The sequence below is a fragment of the Castor canadensis genome, chromosome 7, assembly GCF_047511655.1.
Source record: "Castor canadensis chromosome 7, mCasCan1.hap1v2, whole genome shotgun sequence".
In the NCBI taxonomy this organism is placed as follows: domain Eukaryota; kingdom Metazoa; phylum Chordata; class Mammalia; order Rodentia; family Castoridae; genus Castor; species Castor canadensis.
Window position 1 is genome coordinate 128,800,003 of NC_133392.1, and position 20,109 is coordinate 128,820,111.

The following is a 20,109-nucleotide window of genomic DNA, read 5'->3' on the forward strand; positions in this document are numbered from 1 at the left end:
CTCGGTGGTTGCTAGGGAGGGAGGTCACAGAGCTCGGCTCAGGGATTGGGCAGTGTCGGGAGGGGGTGGGGACTGGGCGGCACCCAGGAGGAGGCCGGGCGAGGCCCGGGCGCGCGGGCGGGAGTTCCGGCAGTAGGCCCGTGTTGAGGGCCGGGATCTTCACTATGGCTGCTGAGCTGGACTACACCATCGAGATCCCGGATCAGCCCTGCTGGAGCCAGAGTATGGAACGAGGGTTGGGTCCAGACGTGGGGAGGTGACCTAACTAGGCTGTGGGTCGCGAGTGCAGTTGTGGCCCCGCCCCTTCGCGACCCGCCCCCTCCTAGGGTCCCGCAGGTCCCCGATTTTGCTGCGCGCAGAGAGCCCCGCCCTTTCTTGAGCCCCGCCCCAGCACGTGCCCCCTTTCCGAGGCCCGCCCCTTCCTTGCATCTTCTGCTGGGTCTTTTATTCTCTCTTTTCTATCCAGGCTTCTCAGGCCCGTTCCCTTGTTTCTCACTTCGTAGCTGGAGGCTGCCTACGGCCCATCCTGATTCTTTTGTTTGGGATAAGGCTTTCCACTTCGCGCCCCTAATCGCTAATTGTGCTAGGGGTACCACCCATTATTTTCTTGAAGGAACGGAGTCCTCAGTGGGTCAGAATCTGGGGACTCAGAACACCTAGCCTCTCCACTCTTACTGGCAGAGGTTAATAGAGCAGTTTCTGCCGTCAGGCCGAACACTGTTGAAATCCTTCCCTTTAGTGATAGAATGACTTATGGTAAGGTGACCACTCTGTACTTGAGTTTCTGCCTCTGCAAAGCAAGGGCAACACTAGTAAACTCTTTTAGGATTGTTGACTGCACACTGAGATTATTTGTGTAAAGGACCCACCACAGATCCTGACATGGAGTTTAGTAATTGGCATTTAGGCAAGGGCTCTACCATTTGAGCCCCTCCCAAGCCCTTTAATTGGCGTTTAGTATTAACATTGTTTTTCCCCTATAGCTTTATCTTTGAGGAAAAACGTGGGAGACTCCACAAAATTCGTAGCCTTTAAAGCAGGCCTGCGCCCGTGGCAGTGTAAACTGGGAGAGAGAAGGCGGGACGCAGAGAAAGGAAAGTTGTTCCCGTTGGGAATTATGGTAGAGGAATAGTGGAGAACGGGTCAGCCTGAGCCCAGCATGTCTGACACCTGCATCACTCCAGCATTGCCTCATGCCTCCAGTCTCACTGCCAGCAGCTCAGCCTCTTATATTGGCATCACTGTGATGCAAAGGTTTGATCTTACTACCACTCTTCATAAAACCCTTCAGTGGTTCCTTAATTGCGCTCAGGATAAATCAAGTCCAGATTCCTTAGCATGGCATTTAAAGGCCTTCATAATTTAGCACTCTCTGCTTACTTCTTTGATCAATGTGTTCTTCCACTGTCCAACGTGAATTTTATGATCTGGCAACACCAAATGGTTTGTGATTGTCCCAACACTTCTTGCTTCTCTGCCTTTGCTTCTCTCCTCTCCTGCCCTTTTCCCTCTGCTGCCCTGCATTGCCTCCTTGCTTGTCCAGTTCATCATGTAAGGCTTAGCTCAGCTGTTGCCTTTTTCAGGAGAGCCTTCTTAGATCTCTCCAGTAACATTGTGTGTTCTGTGGTTGAAGTCTAGAGGGAGAGAGCAGCAGCCCCTAGTTTCCCAAAGAACAGATAACTCTGACCAGATGTTTTTCCTTAGTGCTGAATCTGTTGGCTTAGGGCTTTTGGGCTTATAGCTGTATAAATACTTATGGAAAGTTTTGGCATTAGCATGAAATGAAGTCAGTTAGTATTATTACCCTGGAAAGCCTTCCACTCCAAAGGGCTGGAGCTGCCTTCTGCATGACCAGGAAGGCAGAAATTCTCCACCCAGGTGGATAGCCTGAGAGCATTGATTCAAATTTCTGCTCTATCTCTTGGAGCTCCAAGGCTTTGGCAAATTATTGAACCTTCCTGAGCCTCAGGATTCCTCCACTGTTAAATGGGAATAATAATAATGTCTACACCCCCAAGACTGTGAAGGTTAATAGGGTAGTGCTTGGATGCCTGTGCCTGGAAAGGAGCAGGTGCATTTCTTCCCCTGGGCCTCCCCTCACTGCTTCAGGAGTTTGGGGCTTAGAATAGGACGACACCTCAGGGGGTCAGTTCGTCCTGGGTCCCTCTGCTAGCATGAACACATTCCAGTTGCTAGCAGCCTTTCCCTACAGGGATGATTCCTGCCAAAAACCCTGGCTTGTCAGAGCCTATTGGAATTGTTAGAAAGCACTTCCCTTTCTTGAACCACAATGAGGATGCCTGTCTTTTCCGCTCAACATTTGCTGAGTTCTGGGCAGAGGTTAGTTGTTACTGCCTCAGAAGTGATTCAGGCACAAGCACCCTTCAGGGAGCTGTGGTTTGGGGAGAAAGGGCTTTTAAGCAGGTGGTTTCAAAATGATGTGGTAGCCCCATGGCTAAGGGTTGTTGTGGTGGGTACAACATAGATCAAGTACTCTCTCTCCCTGTGTCATGGGCTCTCTGTTCCCCAAGAGAAATACCTCCAGGGCCTCCTGTTGTTCCTCCTTCTGGTTATGCTGCCTCTGGATAGGAATCAGTTCGTTATACTCTTCTTTCTCATAGTGCATGCCCGCAGAGCTGAGCTGGAGGTTGTAGAGCCCCTCAGAAGGAGATAGAGACACTGTCGTCCCTGCACATCCATTTGCTTGCTCTCTGCATAGAGTTCCCCTACAGGCTGACATGTCTGTATAGAGTGATAGTTTTTTGGGGGTGGGATGGGGGAGGCGGAAACTGTCTCTTCTGCAGTTACTGTTTGATGATGGAGAAGTATATAGGACAGCCGTATTTGGTTTCTGGAATCCCCCACCCTACCCCTATTTGAAGTCAAAATCACAGAGCCCAGCACTGCTGTGAGTTGACAGAAAAGTGGGCAGCTGATGCTGGCACATCAATTAGCTGGAACACAGCTGCAGACTGGGGTTGTTCCATGCCCGGGGCTTTGTGGGCCAGGCTGGCCAGCGAGGATCCTCCTACTGGGAATCCCACCAGGCAGAATCTGGCTGCCAGTGCCAGGGGTAGTCTGCCCTCACCGTTGACTTGGAACCTGCCCTTTCCTTCATTTCCTTGAGCCAGTGATCCCCTTGCTCTCCTAATTCCCAGCTTCCCTTTCATGTCTTTAGTGGAAGATTGTCTCCTGAGACTCCCACAGCATTGTATTTCCCTGTCATTACAGTGCCTTTGACAGTTTTATGCACTGTTTCTGGGGCCTGGCAGGGATGAGGTGCCAAGCCGGCCTATTAGACTCACTTGGAATTACTGTAGGCCCAAGGCAGACATTCTGACTGTGCTGTGCTATACTGTCCCTTCTCCCTTCCAGAGACTGGTTAGCCAAGTCCCACCCAGGCCCCCACTTTTTTCTGTAGTTTTAGGAATGAAACCCAGAGCCTCTCACATGCTAGGCAAGTGCTCTACCACTGAGCTACATCCACAACCCCAGAAGCCTTTGTTGTTGTTGTTGTTTTTAGGGACGGACAGGGTCTTGCTGTATAGCCAAAGCTGGCCCAGAACTCACTGTGTAGACCAGACTGGCCTTGAACTCTCGATTCTCTGCCTCAGCTTCCCTACCCACGGTGTTGGGATTACAGTGTGCACTACCATGCCCAGCTTCCAAGCTACCTTCACGCTGCTTTCATGTTCTCTGAATATTTTAAAAATTTTATTCATAGAATTAATGGGGCTGGGGACTTGGAGGAAGAGACATGGTTTTTGTTCTTAAACAGAAGGCCTCAACCAAATCACACAGAGAGAAGGTGAGGGGTTTTAGATCCCCAGACTTTATTGTGAGCCTGCTCTTTTGCTAACTACTGGCCAGGGTGTAAGAAATGCAGCCATCATCTCAACCCTCAGGAAACTCACTGGTGTCAGGAAGGCAGTGCTGAGGTCTGGACAACAATGGGAGGCTTTGGTGGGGGATGGAGCTTTGGGAGGGCTGACAGAACCTTGGTGAGCATCAGAAAGGCCAAAAGTAAGGGCTGTGAAGGAGAACTTCGAATGGAGTGGCTGGAGGGAGCAGGGTTTTGGCAGGACGTTTTGGTAGTGGAGAATAAGTCAAAAACTTTAAGATCTAGCTGGAAGTGGTGGTACACACCTGTAATCCCAGCACTTGGGAGGCTGAGGCAGGAGGATCTTGAGTTTGAGGCCAGCCTGGGCTACACAGTTAGACCTTGTCTCAACAAAACAAAACAACCTAACAAACAAAAAGGACTGGGAACCCTTGCCTAGTATGTACAAGGCCCTGGATTTCATCCCCACCCCTGAAAAAACAACACAACTGCAACAAACAACCTCCAGAGGTGTCACCAGACAGGCCTGTCAGGAGTAGAGTCAGCCAGACTTGATCCTCAGAGCTGGGGATCAAGTGGTAGAGTGCCAGCCTACCAAGTATGAAGCCCTGAGTTCAAATTCCAGTACTAATGTAAATAATGTACAATATAAGTTTAATCCAAATTGTCACTACGAATCCTACCTGTATAATGAATATATCCTAATAAAAATTTATTTTAAAAAAATAAACCCAGTATCGCTGGGGGTGTGGGGGGAGAGAGGGTGTAGGGGGACTTGAGGGGGGGCAGGAAAGGGGGAAGACTTGGTTCTCTTCTTGACTCTGGGGACCCCCAAAGGCTTCTGCCACTGCCACCTTTTTCCAAAAGAATCTCATTTATTTTTGAATCATTACTTTTCTTTTACCCATTAATAAGAACCCTTTCTAAGTGCCTATTCTATGCCAGGTGCTATTTAATAGGCCCTGCATTTGAGGCCCAGACCTGATACACCCTTTGTAGGCCTTCTTTTCTCTGACTGTCTGTTATCCTTATGCTGCCGACCATACCTGTGTCCTATCCACACGCTGGCCTGCTGGGAGCGCCTTTCGTTAGTTTATTAATGCTCACCATCACCTTGTGAAGCAGGGGACTCTTAATCCTGTTTTATAGATGAGGAACAGACACATGGGGGAGGTGAAATATCTTGCCCAAAGTTATTCCAGATTGCAGCTTGAGAGCCTTCCCCCAAAACTTGTGCATGCAAAGATTTCAGCTGCCATTAGGAAGGACTGCCTGATTGCAATGCCATTTCTAGGAAACAGTGAGGGACCTGCACAAAGAAGGGTGTGTCCATTAAAGTATTTTTATTATAGTCCCAAATTGGAAACAACTTCATGTCCAGTATTGGGAAATTGGTCATCATAAATTATGAAACATTCTACAGCTGCTCTGCAGCCACTAAAAATAATGGTGTAGAACCACACAAGCTGACAGGGAAAGATGTTCACAATATATTGCTAAACAGAAGAAAGCAGATTACAAACAGTATGATTCCAATTTTATCAGGTATTCATTTTCTACTTTTTCTACAGTGAGCATGCATTACTTGTGAGGTAATAATAATTTCGACTTATTGAACTCTTTGTGCTAGGTACATTGCTGAGCCTTCTCAGTCATGATCTTTATTGAATTCTTTGTATTTTTATCCCCATTTCATAGATTTGGAAATTGCAACTTAGAGAACTTGTTCAAGGTCTGTTTCATAGTCATTTATGTGGCAAAACCAGAAATTTGAACCCAGATATGGTTTAGTACAGTATGTACTCTTAGGTGGTACGCTGTTTTACTATGCTGTTATTTCAAAAAGTAAATTTAAAATAATTTAGTTTTTAAATGTAAGAGCAGTGAGACTAAAAAGTATTTCTGGGAAGTAGAGAAAACATGGGATTCTTTTATCCTTTGCATTTAAAAAAGAAAACATAGGTTCTTTGTGTTTTGATTCTGACATGCAAATAAAAAAGCACATATTGTGCCACAAACCCCTACGCCTTGTCAGCTCTCTCCTTTGTCTTCCCTGTATGCCCATGGGAATGCACAATCTAATTTATGCCTTAGTTTATGACTTGAACTGTTGCACAATGTACATACTTGTAATTCTTATATTTTTCAGTGTCAGAGTTATTTCTTGAGGAATTCTAGATGACAGGGGGCCTAAGAGATTGAATTGCCAGGGTAGAAAAGAATACGTCTGCATTGCCAAGGGGTTTCTGGGTGTCATTGCCCTCTTTGACTTCTTTATTGCTTTGAGGGGACCACCTCCCCTGTTGTTTTGAAGTAACATTTTAACTCTCCTTGCAAAAGTGATATGTATTGATTTTAATTTTGTGTGTGTGTGGTGCTAGGGCTTGAACCCAGGCCTCATGCATCTAGGCAAGTGTTTTACCACATTCCAGTCCCATGTTGTTTTTAGAAAATGGGTTAAAAATTGCTATATTTGATATATTTTTTCTCTGCGTATTTTAAAATATGTTTGTGTATATGTATATGTATTTAAAGAATATTCTGTTGTTGATACCACTCTGCAACTTGCTTTTTTACCTAATGGGCTGCTATTTAAAAAAAATGAAGGGGGTGGGGGGAAGGGGGGAGAAATGACCCAAACATTGTACACACATAAGAACAAAAGAAAAAAAAAATGACATTGAGACCAGATGCCGGTGGCTCATGCCTGTGATAGCACTCCTATAATCAGAAGGCAGAAATCAGCAGGATCAAGGTTTGAAGCCAGCTGAGGCAAATAGTTCTTGAGACCCTGTCTTGAAAAAATGCTACATAGAGCAGGGCTGGTGGAGTGGCTCAAGTGGTAGAGCACCTGCTTAGTAAGTGTGAGGCCCTGCATTCAAACCCCAGTACCACCAGGAAAAAAAATGACATTTAAGTATAATTCATATATGATAAACTTAGCCCTTTAAAAATGTACAATTCATTGGTTTTTAATATACTCACAGAATTGTAAGGCTATCACTACTAACTGTTTTCATCACTGAAGAAGAAACCTCATACCCATTAGCAGTCACTCCCCAATCCATTTTCTCTCTACCCACTGGCAACCAATATTCTACTTTCTGTCTCTGGATTTGCCTATTCTGTATATTTTATATAAATGGTCAGTTGATTTGTTTTGGCAGTACTGGGGTTTGAACTCAGGGTTTTGCACTTGTTCAGCAAGTGCTTTGCCAGTTGAGCCCTGCCTCTAGCCCTCTAAATGGAATCATAATTTGTGGCCTTTGGGGTCTAACTGCTTTAGCATGTGTAGTGCCTTATTCCTTTTTATGACTAAATAGTATTCCATTGTATGGATGTACTACATTTTGTTTATCCATTCCCAGGTGACAGGATTATTTCTACCTTTCAGCTATTAGTAATGATACCACTATGAAAATTCATGTACAAGTTTTTGTGTGGGCATATGTTTTCAGTTCTCTTGGGCATATATCTAGGAGTAGAATTATTAGGGCATATGGTAACTCAGTGTTTAATTTTTTATTAGTGTGTATATTAGTTGCACAAAGGTGTTTTATTGAAAAAAATGTTTTGAGACAGGGTCTCGTAATGTAGCCCAGGCTTTCCCAGAACTCCTGCCTCTACCTCCCAAGTTCTGGGACTTATAGTATGTTCAATTTTTTTTTTTTTGAGGAATTGCCAGACTCTTTTCCAAAGTGGCTGTACCATTTTACATTCTCCCAGCAGTGTGTGGCATCTTCATCATACTTGCTAGACTATGACTTTTTCGTTATAGCCATCCTAGTGGGCTCTCATTGTATCTCAAACTGATACCTCATTGTGGATTTGATTTTAATTTCTCTAATGACTTTGTACTTGTTTGCCATTTGTATATATTCTTTGTAGAAATGTCTATTCATATCCTTTGCTCATTTTAAAATTGGGTTATTGTTTCATTATTGGATTCTAAGAGTTTTTTTTTTAAGTATGTCTTGGGCATAAGCCCCTTATCAGATATATGATTTGCACATATTTTCTCCATTCCCTGGGCTGTTTTTATCACTTTTTTTTTTTGGCAGTACTGGGGCTTGAACTCAGGGCCTCATGCTTGCTAGGCAGGCATTCCACCACTTGAACCACTCCACCAGCCCTTTTTTGTGTTGGGTATTTTTGAGATAGGGTCTCAAACTATTTTGTCTGGACTGGCTCTGAACCTCAATCCTCCTTATCTCTTGCCTCCTAAATATTAGGGTTATAGGTGTGAGCCCTATTTTTTTTTTCACTTTTGTTGGCTGGTGTCCTTTGAAGTATATATATTTTATGAAGGGTATTTTTTTTTTTTTTTGGTGGTACTGGGGTTTCAACCCAGGACCTCATGTTTGTTAAGCAGGCACTCTACCACTTGAGCCATACCTCCAGCCACAAAGGTTTTTAATTTTGTTGAAATTTCGCTTTATTTTGTCTGTTGTTCCTTGTGATTTTGGTGTCACATGGAAGAAACTATTTCCTAAATCAAGATCACAAAGATTGACTCTTATGTTTTTGTCTAAGAGATTTAGTTTTAGCTCTTAAATTTATGCTTATGATTTATCTAATGTATTACTGAATATTTCTATGATTCAAGATTTTTTCTGTCATAGAAGTGGAATTACAAAGTTGCCACCAAGTTAAGAAGTGTAATTATAAAAAATCGCACGTTTTGGGGACTTTTGATATTGTGACTCTGTTTTCCTTCCTCCCTCCTTTTCTTTTTCTGAGATAGTCTCTCTATGTAGCCTAGGCTAGCTTCCAACTTAGAATCCTCTTGCCTTAGCCTCCCAAGAGCTGAGATTACAGGTGTGTACCATAGTGCCTGGCTGTAACTCTGTGTTCTCCCTGTCATTTCCTTCCTCTTTCCTACCTGTCTCCCCGCTGCCCTTGTTCAGGCCTTTACCATATCCTGTCACACCTTCTATCTGTTTCTAATGAACACTGTCAATGCAGTACGATAATGGAAGTGACAGTGTTGGTGGGTCCTGTGACTGTACAGAGGAGACCTAACCTAGTCTCATGACTGGGAGTGGTGAGAAGGGGTTGAGGTCATCACGGAGGGCTTCTGTGGGTAGAATGTGCATTAACAAAGCATAAACATGGAGTGCCAGCATCCTGGGCTGGGGAATAGAGAGCAGGTGCAAGGTCAGAGGTAGCAACAGTGTAGCATGGTGGTCCAGAGAGTGGATGGTGGCTGTGCCACTTCCTGGCTGTGTGTTCTTGTGGGGAAAAGAACTTAACCTCTCTGAGTTAAGATGTAAATGGGGGCTAGTAATAGTCGCTAGTATCTAGAATGGTTGCAGGACCAAATGAGGCAGTATATGTTGAGGTTCTAGCTAGTGGCCAGTTCCTGAGGAGGAGCAGGTGGATGGATGGAGGCTGCTTTGTGTTACAGGTTTGGAGCTAAGGCAGTTTGCTCAAGGACAGGGGACACCTAGGGTAATGGATACAAGTTGATCTTTAGAGTTGAGCCATCTGGGTTTAGATTTTGGCTTCACTCCTTATTAGTTGTATAGCCCTGAGCATGTAATTTACTGTCTCTGTGTCCCAGTTTTTCATTTGTAAGAAGAGGATGATAATATGTTCCTTTTTCATATGGTTGTTCTGAAGATTAAATAAATTGATAAGTAAAGTACTTAGAATAGCCCCTGACACATAATACTCTGTGTTAGCTCTTTTTATTGAGAGAGGTTTGTGATGGGTTAGGCATAAGGTGTTCACAGTTGTACTTGTTTGCCTATGCAGGGTCATGGTAGAGTGGGAGACTGAGCCAGGGGCCAAAGTCTTCAGTACCTACAGGGTAGTTGTCAAAGGTCTTAAGAGTCAGAAGCAGGAAGGGGGAGGGGTGATATGGCTAGTGGATTGAGCAAGAGAGGAGCAGCGTTTTGTACAAGGGTAGAGGAGTCATGGTCCGAATGTGACAATAAATAATAACTGCCATAGCAATTAGTTTTATTACTCTGGAAAGGGCAATGGGGAACAAGAATGCCAGCTCTTTCTCTTTGGAGCCATCCTTTACTTTGCCAACATGTGTTCATTCATTCAGCACATAATTACTAAATTCCTGTATAGGCCAGCCACAGTGCTGGCCACTAGGGATGCGGCAGTAAACCTGATAGACCCAGTTTCCTGCCTTCCTGGAAACTCTGGGTTAAGGGGAGAGAGACAGACATTAAACAAATACTTGTGTAAGTCAGTGTTCAATACAGATTGGGCCATGCTACTTCCCCATTTCAGAATCTTCATTCACTCTTCATTGCTGTGGAATGAAACCCAGACTCCTAAGCAGGATCAGGCTCCAGTCCCACTCTTAGCACCTCTTCTGTTCACTGTTCTTTCTCCCCCAGGGTTCCAGCCTCCTAGGACTGCTTGATGTGCAGTCCTAGGAGGACTATAGACTATAACACCCAGCCCCCCCTGCCTCCACCTAGCATGCTTCTACTGGACTTTTGAGGCCCCTATAGCAATGATGTCTTCCTTTGGGAGACCTTTCTTGGCATTGTCACTCTCCCAGCCATGTTTTTAGGGCACCTTGGATTTTCTGGGATTGTGGTACTTCATGTATAGAATCAGAAGGGGCAAACAGGTTATGACAGGGCTATGAGTTAGGAGGCAGTGTGAGGAGAGCATGGCACTGAGAGAAGCATGTGCAAGGGGAGTGGGAGATGCCCGCGGGTAGGAAAAGCACTTTGGATCTAGGAATACCTCTGTGGCCTGGGTGGAGAGTGGAGGGACCAGTTCCTCCCCTTTGCTCTGGGAGTGGCAGAATGTCCAAGGCGCCAGTTTCTTTCTGAAGATGCATATCTGCCAAGAGTGCCAGTAGAACCTGGATGGGAACAAACGGAAATTAAAGATCCCAGTGTGGGAAAAAGGGCAGTTCAGAAGACCAGCAGGCCAAAAAAGGTAGTGAGAACATTTGGAGCAACCTGAGATAGATCAGGGCCTGAGGCCAGCATCAGTGGAGGCTGGGAGAGCTGGCAGGTATCAGCAGGGGATGGAGGCCCTGGCAGCTTCTGCTCCAGGCTGAGTTGTAACCGCCCTAGGAGCCTCTCCGGTGCGGACAGTTAATCTCTGAAGGCCAGAGTCACCACTACTAGAGAGCAGGAACATTGAACTTTTCAATCACATTAATTTCCACAGGAAATTGTTGTCTTCCTTTTGTTCAGAGGTTAGTGATTTATATTTACCATCCTCTTAACTAGCCTTGAAATTTACTATTGCTAGGTCATCACCAGCATCCATAAATTTCAAGGTGGCAGCTGAGCATAGCCAAGTGGTCCTTGGAAGGGTACATCCCAGTCCTTTTGGGAGGGCAGCTGTCTAGCTACAGACAGTACTCCTGAGGGGGTGTCATTCACAGGGGAAATGAGAAGGAGGTCTGTTGGACAAGGCTACAGGGAGGCCTCTGTAGTAGCAGCCATGACAGAGGCAGCTGGCTTGTGCCTCTCAACACATCATCATCAGAGATGTGTTTCTAGCTGTAGCACAAAAAATGCTCAAGGATCTTCAGATTGGAGAAGGGCTACATTCCTACCTCTGAGCTTCCTATGGTCCTGTGTGACTATAGGCAGATCCCTTATTCTACGTCAGTTTTCCTTATCTGCCTGGTAGTTTTGTTATGAGGGTTAAACCTCAATAAACATAGGCTGTGTTGTTCTCTGGCAGGATGGGGTAGGTTTGGTATGGGCCAAAGAAAGTGTGCCTCATGTTCCTGATGCACTGTCTAATCCAGCTCTCCTGTTAAGACCTCCTCTCTGCTCATGCATACTCTCTATAAAGAGCCCGTAATATTTTAGGCTGTGTGAGCCATATGGTCTCTTTTGTAGCTACTCAGCACTGCTATTTTAGTCTGAAAGTAGTCATAGATAATGGCTATAAAACTTTTCTTTTTATGGTGCTGAGGATTGAAACCTGTGACTTCATTCATGCTAGGTAAGCACTCTACCACTGAGCTATACCTCATCCCTCCAATAAAACTTTGTGGACACACAAGTTTAAATTTCATATAATTTTCATGCATCACAGAAATATTTTTATTGGTTTATTTTTGAGTCAGGGTCTCTATGTAGTTCAGGCTGGACTCAAACTTCCTATCTTCCTGCCTCAGCTTCCCAAACTCTGGGATTACATTGTGTGCTACCATACTTTATTTTATTTTTTAGCTCATTTAAAAATGTAAAATCCAGGGTGCTTGCCTCACATGCATGAGGCCCTGGGTTTCAATCCCTAGCACTGCAAAAAAAAAAAAAAAAGGAAAAGCCATTTTACCATTTTAGCTCATATACCATACAGAAACATGAAGTGGCCTCATCAGCCCATGGGTTATGGTTTGCTGACCCCTGGACTCGAAAGTGAAGTTGCCTGGAGAAGGTATACTCTTCTGGGCTATCTTTGAATTTCTTTGTTTCCTTTTTTTTTCCAAATAAATTACAAATACTTTATTGAAGAACTTCCCAAATGGTTTAATCTTCTTCATGCGTCAGGGATTATCCATTCACAGAGTAGGCCACTATTTCATATCTTAAATTCCAGGGCTCTCATGCACTCCTTGTGGACCTCAATCAGATGTTCACAGTGCTCTTCTCCTTCTTCAATGATGTACACATTACGTGCTGTCTTGGTATTTGGGCAGGTGCAGCAGGGCTTCAGTGGCTTCTTCTCCTGAGACTCAGACCTATCTTTGAATTCTAAAGAAAAGTGCCCTCGTGTAGTTTTACCAGTGATACCACAGTGCCTCCTGGAGGTCCACAGAAAGGCATTTGGGGCACAAGCACAGGGCAGAAACCACTGGGAGCCTGGAGCCAGGGGCTGGCACCTGTTGGTTCCCTGCCTGCAGCCACAGTACTGCTGGCCCTAAATTGGCCAGAATCCTCATCCTTCCTCTGGTGTTAACAGTCCATATCTGTGTTTCAGAGAACAGCCCCAGCCCAGAAGGGAAGGAGGCGGGGATTCGACATCCAGTAGTGATTCTCTTAGGCTGGGGTGGCTGCAGGGATAAGAACCTTGCCAAGTACAGCGCCATCTACCACAAAAGGGTGAGTACTGCAGGATGTGCAAACCAGCTGTGGTGGTGGTGGTGGTTGGTGGTGGTGGTGGTGGTGGTGGTGGTGGTGGAGCTGCCACCTGTGGGGTTCTCTGTGGCTGTTCTGTGGGGAACTCTGAGCCTCTGGCTTTCTCATCTCTAGGCTGCAGTGAAGGCTGACCACCTATGTGTTAGACCTAGGAATGCTACCAAGAACAGCCCATGAGGAAGGAAGATGTTCTGGGGACTTTGGCAGGATTATCCCCTCTTTGCTGCCAGCTTTGTGTCTTAGTATGGTCCCTTCAGTCCCCTGATCTGCTTCCTTTTTACTTCCCCAAATCCCCCAGTGAGCAGCCTTGATATGCACCCAGTTGTGGAGTATGCTCAGGCCTCAGGTCCATTCGGCTGGATGATCCCTCTCTGGCTGACTGGAGCCAGGGCTGGGTGTGCTGAACATAGTTTGCATTCCTAAGACTTTCTCCTTTTCCCACCAGGTGAGTTTCTTAGGACTGACCATGGCATCTTTCACATACCCAGAGTCGCAGGGACCTCTTGGGGAAGAGTCTTGCTTCTTCTTAGGCTGTTCCAAGAGTTGGAGGTAGAGGTTATGGTAACTGTAGAGAGCCCCAGAAGGGCCTGATTATATTTTGGAAGCCCCTTTTTATGTCTTTGGTCTCTGGCTCTGAGCTGCTCTCCTTAGGCCAGTGCTCCCCAAAGCAGTCTTCAGTAGGTGTACCAGTATAGACAGTCCCAGCTGCCAGCTGAAAGTCCCAGGCTGAGGAGGGTGGGTCACCTAGGAGAAAGGCCAATTGATACCTCCTTTCTCAGCCTTCCTCCACTGGCCCATGTCTGCACCCTGCCCAAGGAGTGTGGAGGCCCTGGAGTTGGAGAGGGATTGGGGTGAAATGTAGTTTTGAGTTTGAAGCCTCCCCTCAGCTGAGGCTGACCGTCTCATATTTCCTTTTGCTGATTGCCTCATGCCACGGTTGTTTTAGCTCCTGAATTCCATGCACTAGCTAGACTTGTTCATCTGGCTTTTTCATTAGATTAAGATCCTTGAGGGTCAGCAAAGGAATAGTAATAGTTGAAAGTGTGTAGAACAGAATCTGAAAGAAAGAACAAGTGTCTAGAGGTGAAGCTTGGTAGTGGTACTCAGGAGATTCAAACAGGAGTGTTATGTTTAGATTTGACATTCAGAAAGCCCCTTAATGTAGAGTCAGGGAAGGATTGGAGATGCTGGGACCAGAAGACAGAAGTGAGTTTGGAGGGGATTGTGGTGATCCAGGGCAGAGGGTGGTAAGAACCTTGGTGCTGGTGGTACAGGTGGAAGAAAGCTGGTGAACTGAGGAGGTTGTCAGGAAGTAGAGTGGAAGACTGATGAGAGATTTGGAGTGAACACAAGGGTAAGGACAGGTCCCACTTACTGCTGGTGCACTTTCTGAGTGAGGGAGAGTGTTTCTGAAATAGGAACACTAGAAGAGAATCCACAGGTTCTAGGGTAGATGGAGAGCCCCAAGGAGTGTGGAGAGGGAAAGAAAGTGGTCTGGGACAGCCCCGAGGAACCCAGATTTAAAGAAGTAGAAGATGAAGGAAAGGAGGAGTGGCCATGGATGGACAAGAAAACCTAGGAGAGTGTGACAGAATCCACAGAGTTTTTGGAAAGTGGTCATGGTAGGGAAGAAATAGGACATTTTGTGGGCAGAACATATGAAGGCAAGATGCCAGGGAAGGCAGAGGGACTGAGGGTGCAAGGATTTTGGGGAGGCTGCCTTTACATACTGGTAGGAAGGAAAAAATGAGTACAGAGAAAAAAAATATCTAAAACTTAAATATTTCATTATTTAAAAGAAAAACACCATATTCTTCCATCTAGAGATTACTTCTCCTTACACCTTAAGGTGTAGCCTTTTGGGCTTTTTCTGTGTGTATCCTCTCTCTGCGTAAATGCAACCAAGTGAGTGTACTAGTTGTAGTCTGCTTTGTTTAAGTCATGATCTCTACCTTCTCATATTAGTACATTTTCATCACATCTAGTTTCCAGTCCATTTTCAGATGCCTGAATTGCCCCAAAGTGTCCTTTACAGCTGATTTGGCCAAACCAGGTCTAGTGCAGGATCACACATTGCAAGTAGTTCTTTTGCTCCTTAAGCTTCTGTATTGAGAATAAGCCCCTTGTCTCATGATTTAAAAAAGTTCCTTAGAATTAAAAAAAAGTTCCTTTTCGCAACTTACTGATGAGACTGGGCTGTAAGGGAATATTTCTAGGAGTATGTAATCCCATGTTGCCAGGGGAAAATTACAATGGAGCCTGAAAGGCTTGTCAGACTTGACCATTTGGGAGTGTGGGTGGCCTTAAGTGACCTCCTTCAGAGTTGCAGGAGCCTCTAGGGCTGGCAGGCTTATGACCTCGGCTGACTATCCCTGTTGGCTGTAAGTCGTTGAAGAACCATGTCCCCATAATTCTCTCCTTGTTATTACTGCCATCTCTGATCACAACTCTTATTAGTAGAGAGTTTACTTCATACTAGGTGCTGTTTTGGTCACTTGAGATTTTTTTTTTCAGTACTGGGGTTTAAAGTCAGAGCCTTGTAATTGCTAGGCAGGCACTGTCTACCATTTGAGCCATGCCCCCAGCCATTTTTTGTTTTAGTTATTTTTCAGATAGGTCTGGCATTTTTGCCCTAGGACCAGCCTCAAACTGAGATCCTTTTTCATATAACTCCCATGCAGCTGGGATGATAACATGGGGTCTTGCTAACTTTTTGCCCAGGCTGGCCTAAAATATGGATTCTCCCAGTTTTCACTTCCTAAGGATCTGGGATTATAGGCATAAACTGCCACGCCCAGCCTGTTTTGTTTTTTTAAGACAGGGTCCTGGGTCTGGGGTTGCGGCTCAAGTGGTACCTTCTAGGCTAGTTAGAAAAGCAGCCAAAAACACCCTTCCTGGGTCCTAATCCTCTCTCATTAACCTATTCTGGAGACAAAGTGCCCTTCATCAGAGGATCTGAGTTTGAGGAACAATTCTATTTACTGTGTTTGGAGTTTCAGGGTAAGTGAAAGTAGGTTGGAAACCAGATTCCCTGAATCCAGACAGTATGGATTCTGCCTTCAGGGCCCTGACTGGGAAGGTGACAGTGACCAAAGATGGAGGTGATATATATACTTGACTCAGAAGTGGCCTCTGGTGGTCAAGGTTGGGGCCTACAGGTTCTCTTTCAGGTGGTGTTCTTATGGGAGGTAGGGACAGTGCAGAGCTGAGTAGACGCAACAGGATGTAGCCAAGCAGCAAGGCCTTAAATGTGAAGGGTGGGGTGGGGATGGGGTGTGGGGAGGACAGACAGGGAGAGAACCAGAGTGAAGAGACTTTCTTCTGGTCAGTCCACATGTCTCCAAAACATGTTCCAGACTTCAAATATCATCTAGGCTGAGGGAGCATGGTGAGCATGACACAGTGATTCCAAATGGGCCACTCCCCGGCAGCACCATATCCGTGAATAGTGAGCTGGCACCCTGGCCAAAATAGGGCTTTTGGAAATGGGGTTGCCGGATCCCTCTGATTTAGCTTGTGCCCACCAACCCTGTTGCATCCCTGGGGACTGACAAGGTATCTCTCCTCTTCCCCAGGGCTGCATTGTGATCCGATACACGGCCCCATGGCACATGGTCTTCTTCTCTGAGTCCCTGGGCATCCCTTCACTTCGTGTGTTGGCCCAGAAGCTGCTTGAGCTGCTCTTTGATTATGAGATTGAGAGGGAGCCACTGCTCTTCCATGTCTTCAGCAATGCTGGCGTCATGCTGTACCGCTACGTGCTTGAGCTCCTGCAGACCCATCAGCGCTTCTGCCACCTTCGGGTGGTAGGCACCATCTTTGACAGTGGTCCTGGTGATAACAACCTGGTAGGGGCCCTGCGGGCCCTGGCGGTCATCCTGGAGCACCGGCCTACCGTGTTGCGCTTGTTGGTCCTGGTGGCCTTTGCCCTGGTGGCAGTCCTGTTCCACATCTTACTTGCTCCACTAACTTCCCTCTTCCATACCCACTTCTATGACATGTTACAGAGCTCGGGCTCCCACTGGCCTGAGCTCTACCTCTACTCAAGGGCTGATGAGGTAGTCCTGGCCAGGGACGTGGAACGCATGGTGGAAGCACGCCTGGCCCACCAGGTCCTGGTGCGCTCTGTGGACTTTGTGTCATCTGCACATGTCAGCCATCTCCGCGACTACCCGATTTACTATACGAGCCTTTGTGTTGACTTCATGCACAACTGTGTCCAGTGCTGAGGGCCTGCTCCAAAAATAAAAGCCTGAGACCTCCTCATAATGCAAAGATTGTCCCTGGGGGACTTCTGGCAGGCTGCTTACCCCAGGATCCTAGGGGGTGAGAGTGTCTGGGCAGGTTTCTGTGGGAGCCTTGAAGTTGTTTGTTTGGACAGGCTGCATTTAGGCTATAAAGGGTTAACAAATTTTGGGATAGGGGTTTGAAGATGAACCCTAGAGTTTATTTTTTAAAAGTGTAGTAAGAACCCTTAATATGGGATCTGTTTTCTTAAAATTCTGAGTATATAGTTAATATCTGTTAACTATAGGTGCAGTGTTGTATAGCACATCTCTAGAGTTTGAGTATCTTGCATAATCTACAACTTAATCATCTTGCATAACTGAAACTTTCTTTTATCAGAGTTTTTTTATTTTCTTTTTTTTGTTGTTGTTGAGACCAGTTCTTGCTATGTAGCCCAGGCTGGCTTCGAATTCTTGATTCTCCTGCCTTAGAGTTCCAAGTACTGGGATTATAGGCATGCACCATCACACATGGCAATGAAGTTTGATTTTTTTTTTTTCAGTACTGGGGCTTGAACTCAGGATCTTCACCTTGAGCCACTCCACCAGCCCAATTTTTTGTGATAGGGTTTTTCGAGATAGAGTCTTGCATACTATTTGCCTGGGCTGGCTTTTAACTGTGATCCTCTTGATCTGTGCCTCCCAAGTAGCTAGGATTACAAGTGTGAGCCACTAGCACCTGGCCTAATTTTTTGATTTCTTGAATGGAAGGCGAGCTTTGTGGGCAGGTGCCAGAGAGTAGGGTCAGGCTGCTCTGTTCCAGAAGAGCAAATTCATACAACAAAAAGCATTGTCCTCCTTGGCCAGGAGTCTGAGGTAGATGCCAGATGAGGAGCTGAGGATGCAGGGGTTTGAGGCCTGCCTGGCTCCACCATACTTTGTTAGGAAGCCACTGGATCTGGGAAAGTGGCAAGCTGTGTATGGTAAAGGAAAGATGGAGTAGGGAAAAGGGAGGCAGCAGTGTTACAGTGGGAACTGGGAGGAGTTAACTTGTGTCTTGAAGACCAGAACCATGGTAAGGGGATTTGGGACTGAAATAACAAGCACCTTCATCTCCTTGAAGGAATATCCACTTGATAGTCTCCATACAGGAGAGGTGGCTTCAGCCTTACAGTTCTGTACCATTCTGCAAGTCACTGCTGCACAATGCTGGCACCTAATAGGTATCCAATAAATATTGTTGATTAAACTTTTCTGGGCCATCAAGAAGTTTAGGAGTCAAAGTTTGGCAAGCAGTGAAGGAAAGTTTGGCTCAAAAGCTCTGGGTGGGAGCTGACCACTAATATTCTTGAGCTCAGGTCTGAGCTCTATCTGCAGGGGATCAACCCTGGTGTGATTCTTGTGCTGTGTGGCTTCATTCCTAGCCATGGCCAACAGGTGGCAGTGCTGCCTGTGCCATAAGACAGCTCAAGGATCCCACAGCAGGGCGGGCTTCAGTGGAATGCCCTCACTTCTGGGTTAATGTGCCCTATTAGGAGCATATGGCCCCCAGGGTGGGGGTAGCCAGCCATCAAGGACCTGCTGAGTCCAAGGCATGGAAATGAAAAAGAAGTGACATAAAAGGAGTCAGCCTGACCAGAACTAAGCTTAATTTAAGAGCTGTCTCTTCATCTCCACTGCCCTTACCCACATCTCTTCCAAACTTGCTTCTTTCCCAGACCCTTAGCCATCACTGGGGCTGCTCCACCTCACAATGAATGCTATATACTTTCCCTGTAATATCAGGTCTTAAGATATGTGACCAGGGTATTTGGTGCTACCAAGCTGGGCATGGGGGCATGGGGGCTGTGAAGGGCCTTTGCTGGGCTCCAACCAAGGATGGCTTGTCTTCTGTGCTTCTTCTGGATGCAAACAAAAGGAGGAACTGCCAAGTAGACCCGATATAGTACTCCTTGTTAGAATCCCAGAAGAGGTGAATATCTTAAAGTAGGGGATTTGGCAAGATGGGAAGTGGGCCTGGCTGTGAGAATATGTCAAGGGAATTTGAAGTCAATGAAAGGACTTAAATTTTAGCAATCTGTTTTTCTCAGACATCTTTCTAGCTGGGCAGGGTGGTACAGACCTGTAATCCCAGCTACTTGGGAGGTGGAGGCAGGAGGATCATGCATTTGAGGCCAGGCTGGGCAAAGTTAGCAAGACACTGTCTCAAGAACCAAAAAAAATAAAAAGGGCTGGGAGTGTTTAAGTGGTAGAGCACTTGTCTAGCATGTATAAGACCCTGGGTTCTATCCCCACAACTCAAAACCAAATCAAAAACTTTCTGCTGTGTGTGGGCAAAAACTCATTTGCAGCTTTGAGTCCCTGCTTGGAAGGCATCTGGCAGTAGGAGCTATGGAGATGACTAACAAAGTACTCCATCTCCAGTGCAAGCAGCCTAGCTGCAGTTCTTGGACTTGCTATCCATTTTGGATATCCAAAATGGATAGCAGGGGTTTGCTTTCACTTGAGAAGCTAGGCAGTAACTACACCAGGCTGTTTGCTGGCACTAGAAGCCTGTGAGGCTGAGTTGGTGATCCCATTATGGTCATTCCTGGCACCTTTCAGGGGACTAGAAAGGGTTCGACTTGGGGCATGTTTTCACCAAAACCGATAGTTGCTCCTGCCCTAGGTTGGGGGATAGAGCTTGCATCCCCTCTACCCCAAGCTCTGACCTCTTCTGTGATTAATGAGCTGACGATTCTGCATCGATAAGGAATTAACCTAGAGCCCCTACCCATCAATAGTCAGGAGCCCAGATTCCCAGCCCCAAACCCACTGGAATGCTCCAGGGTCAGAGTGGGCCAACCCTGCAGCTAAGTTGCTTTCCTCCATATTGCTGCTCAGAATTTACCACTTAACTGCCTCAGTTTACTCCCCTTGCCATCAGCCCCCATCCTCCCCAATATACACACAGGCAACA

At 46.1% G+C, this 20,109-nt stretch overlaps 1 protein-coding gene across 1 annotated transcript; it reads left to right on the top strand.

The window, feature by feature from the left end:
- Positions 1-71: 71 nt before the first annotated feature.
- On the top strand, positions 72-20,094 carry Tmem53 (transmembrane protein 53). Its single transcript, XM_020183438.2, has 3 exons — positions 72-222; positions 12,767-12,888; positions 16,500-20,094. Exons 1-3 carry the CDS (start codon positions 165-167, stop codon positions 17,151-17,153), a joined length of 834 nt encoding a protein of 277 aa, XP_020039027.1. The 5' UTR covers positions 72-164; the 3' UTR covers positions 17,154-20,094.
- The last annotated feature ends 15 nt before the right edge of the window (positions 20,095-20,109 follow it).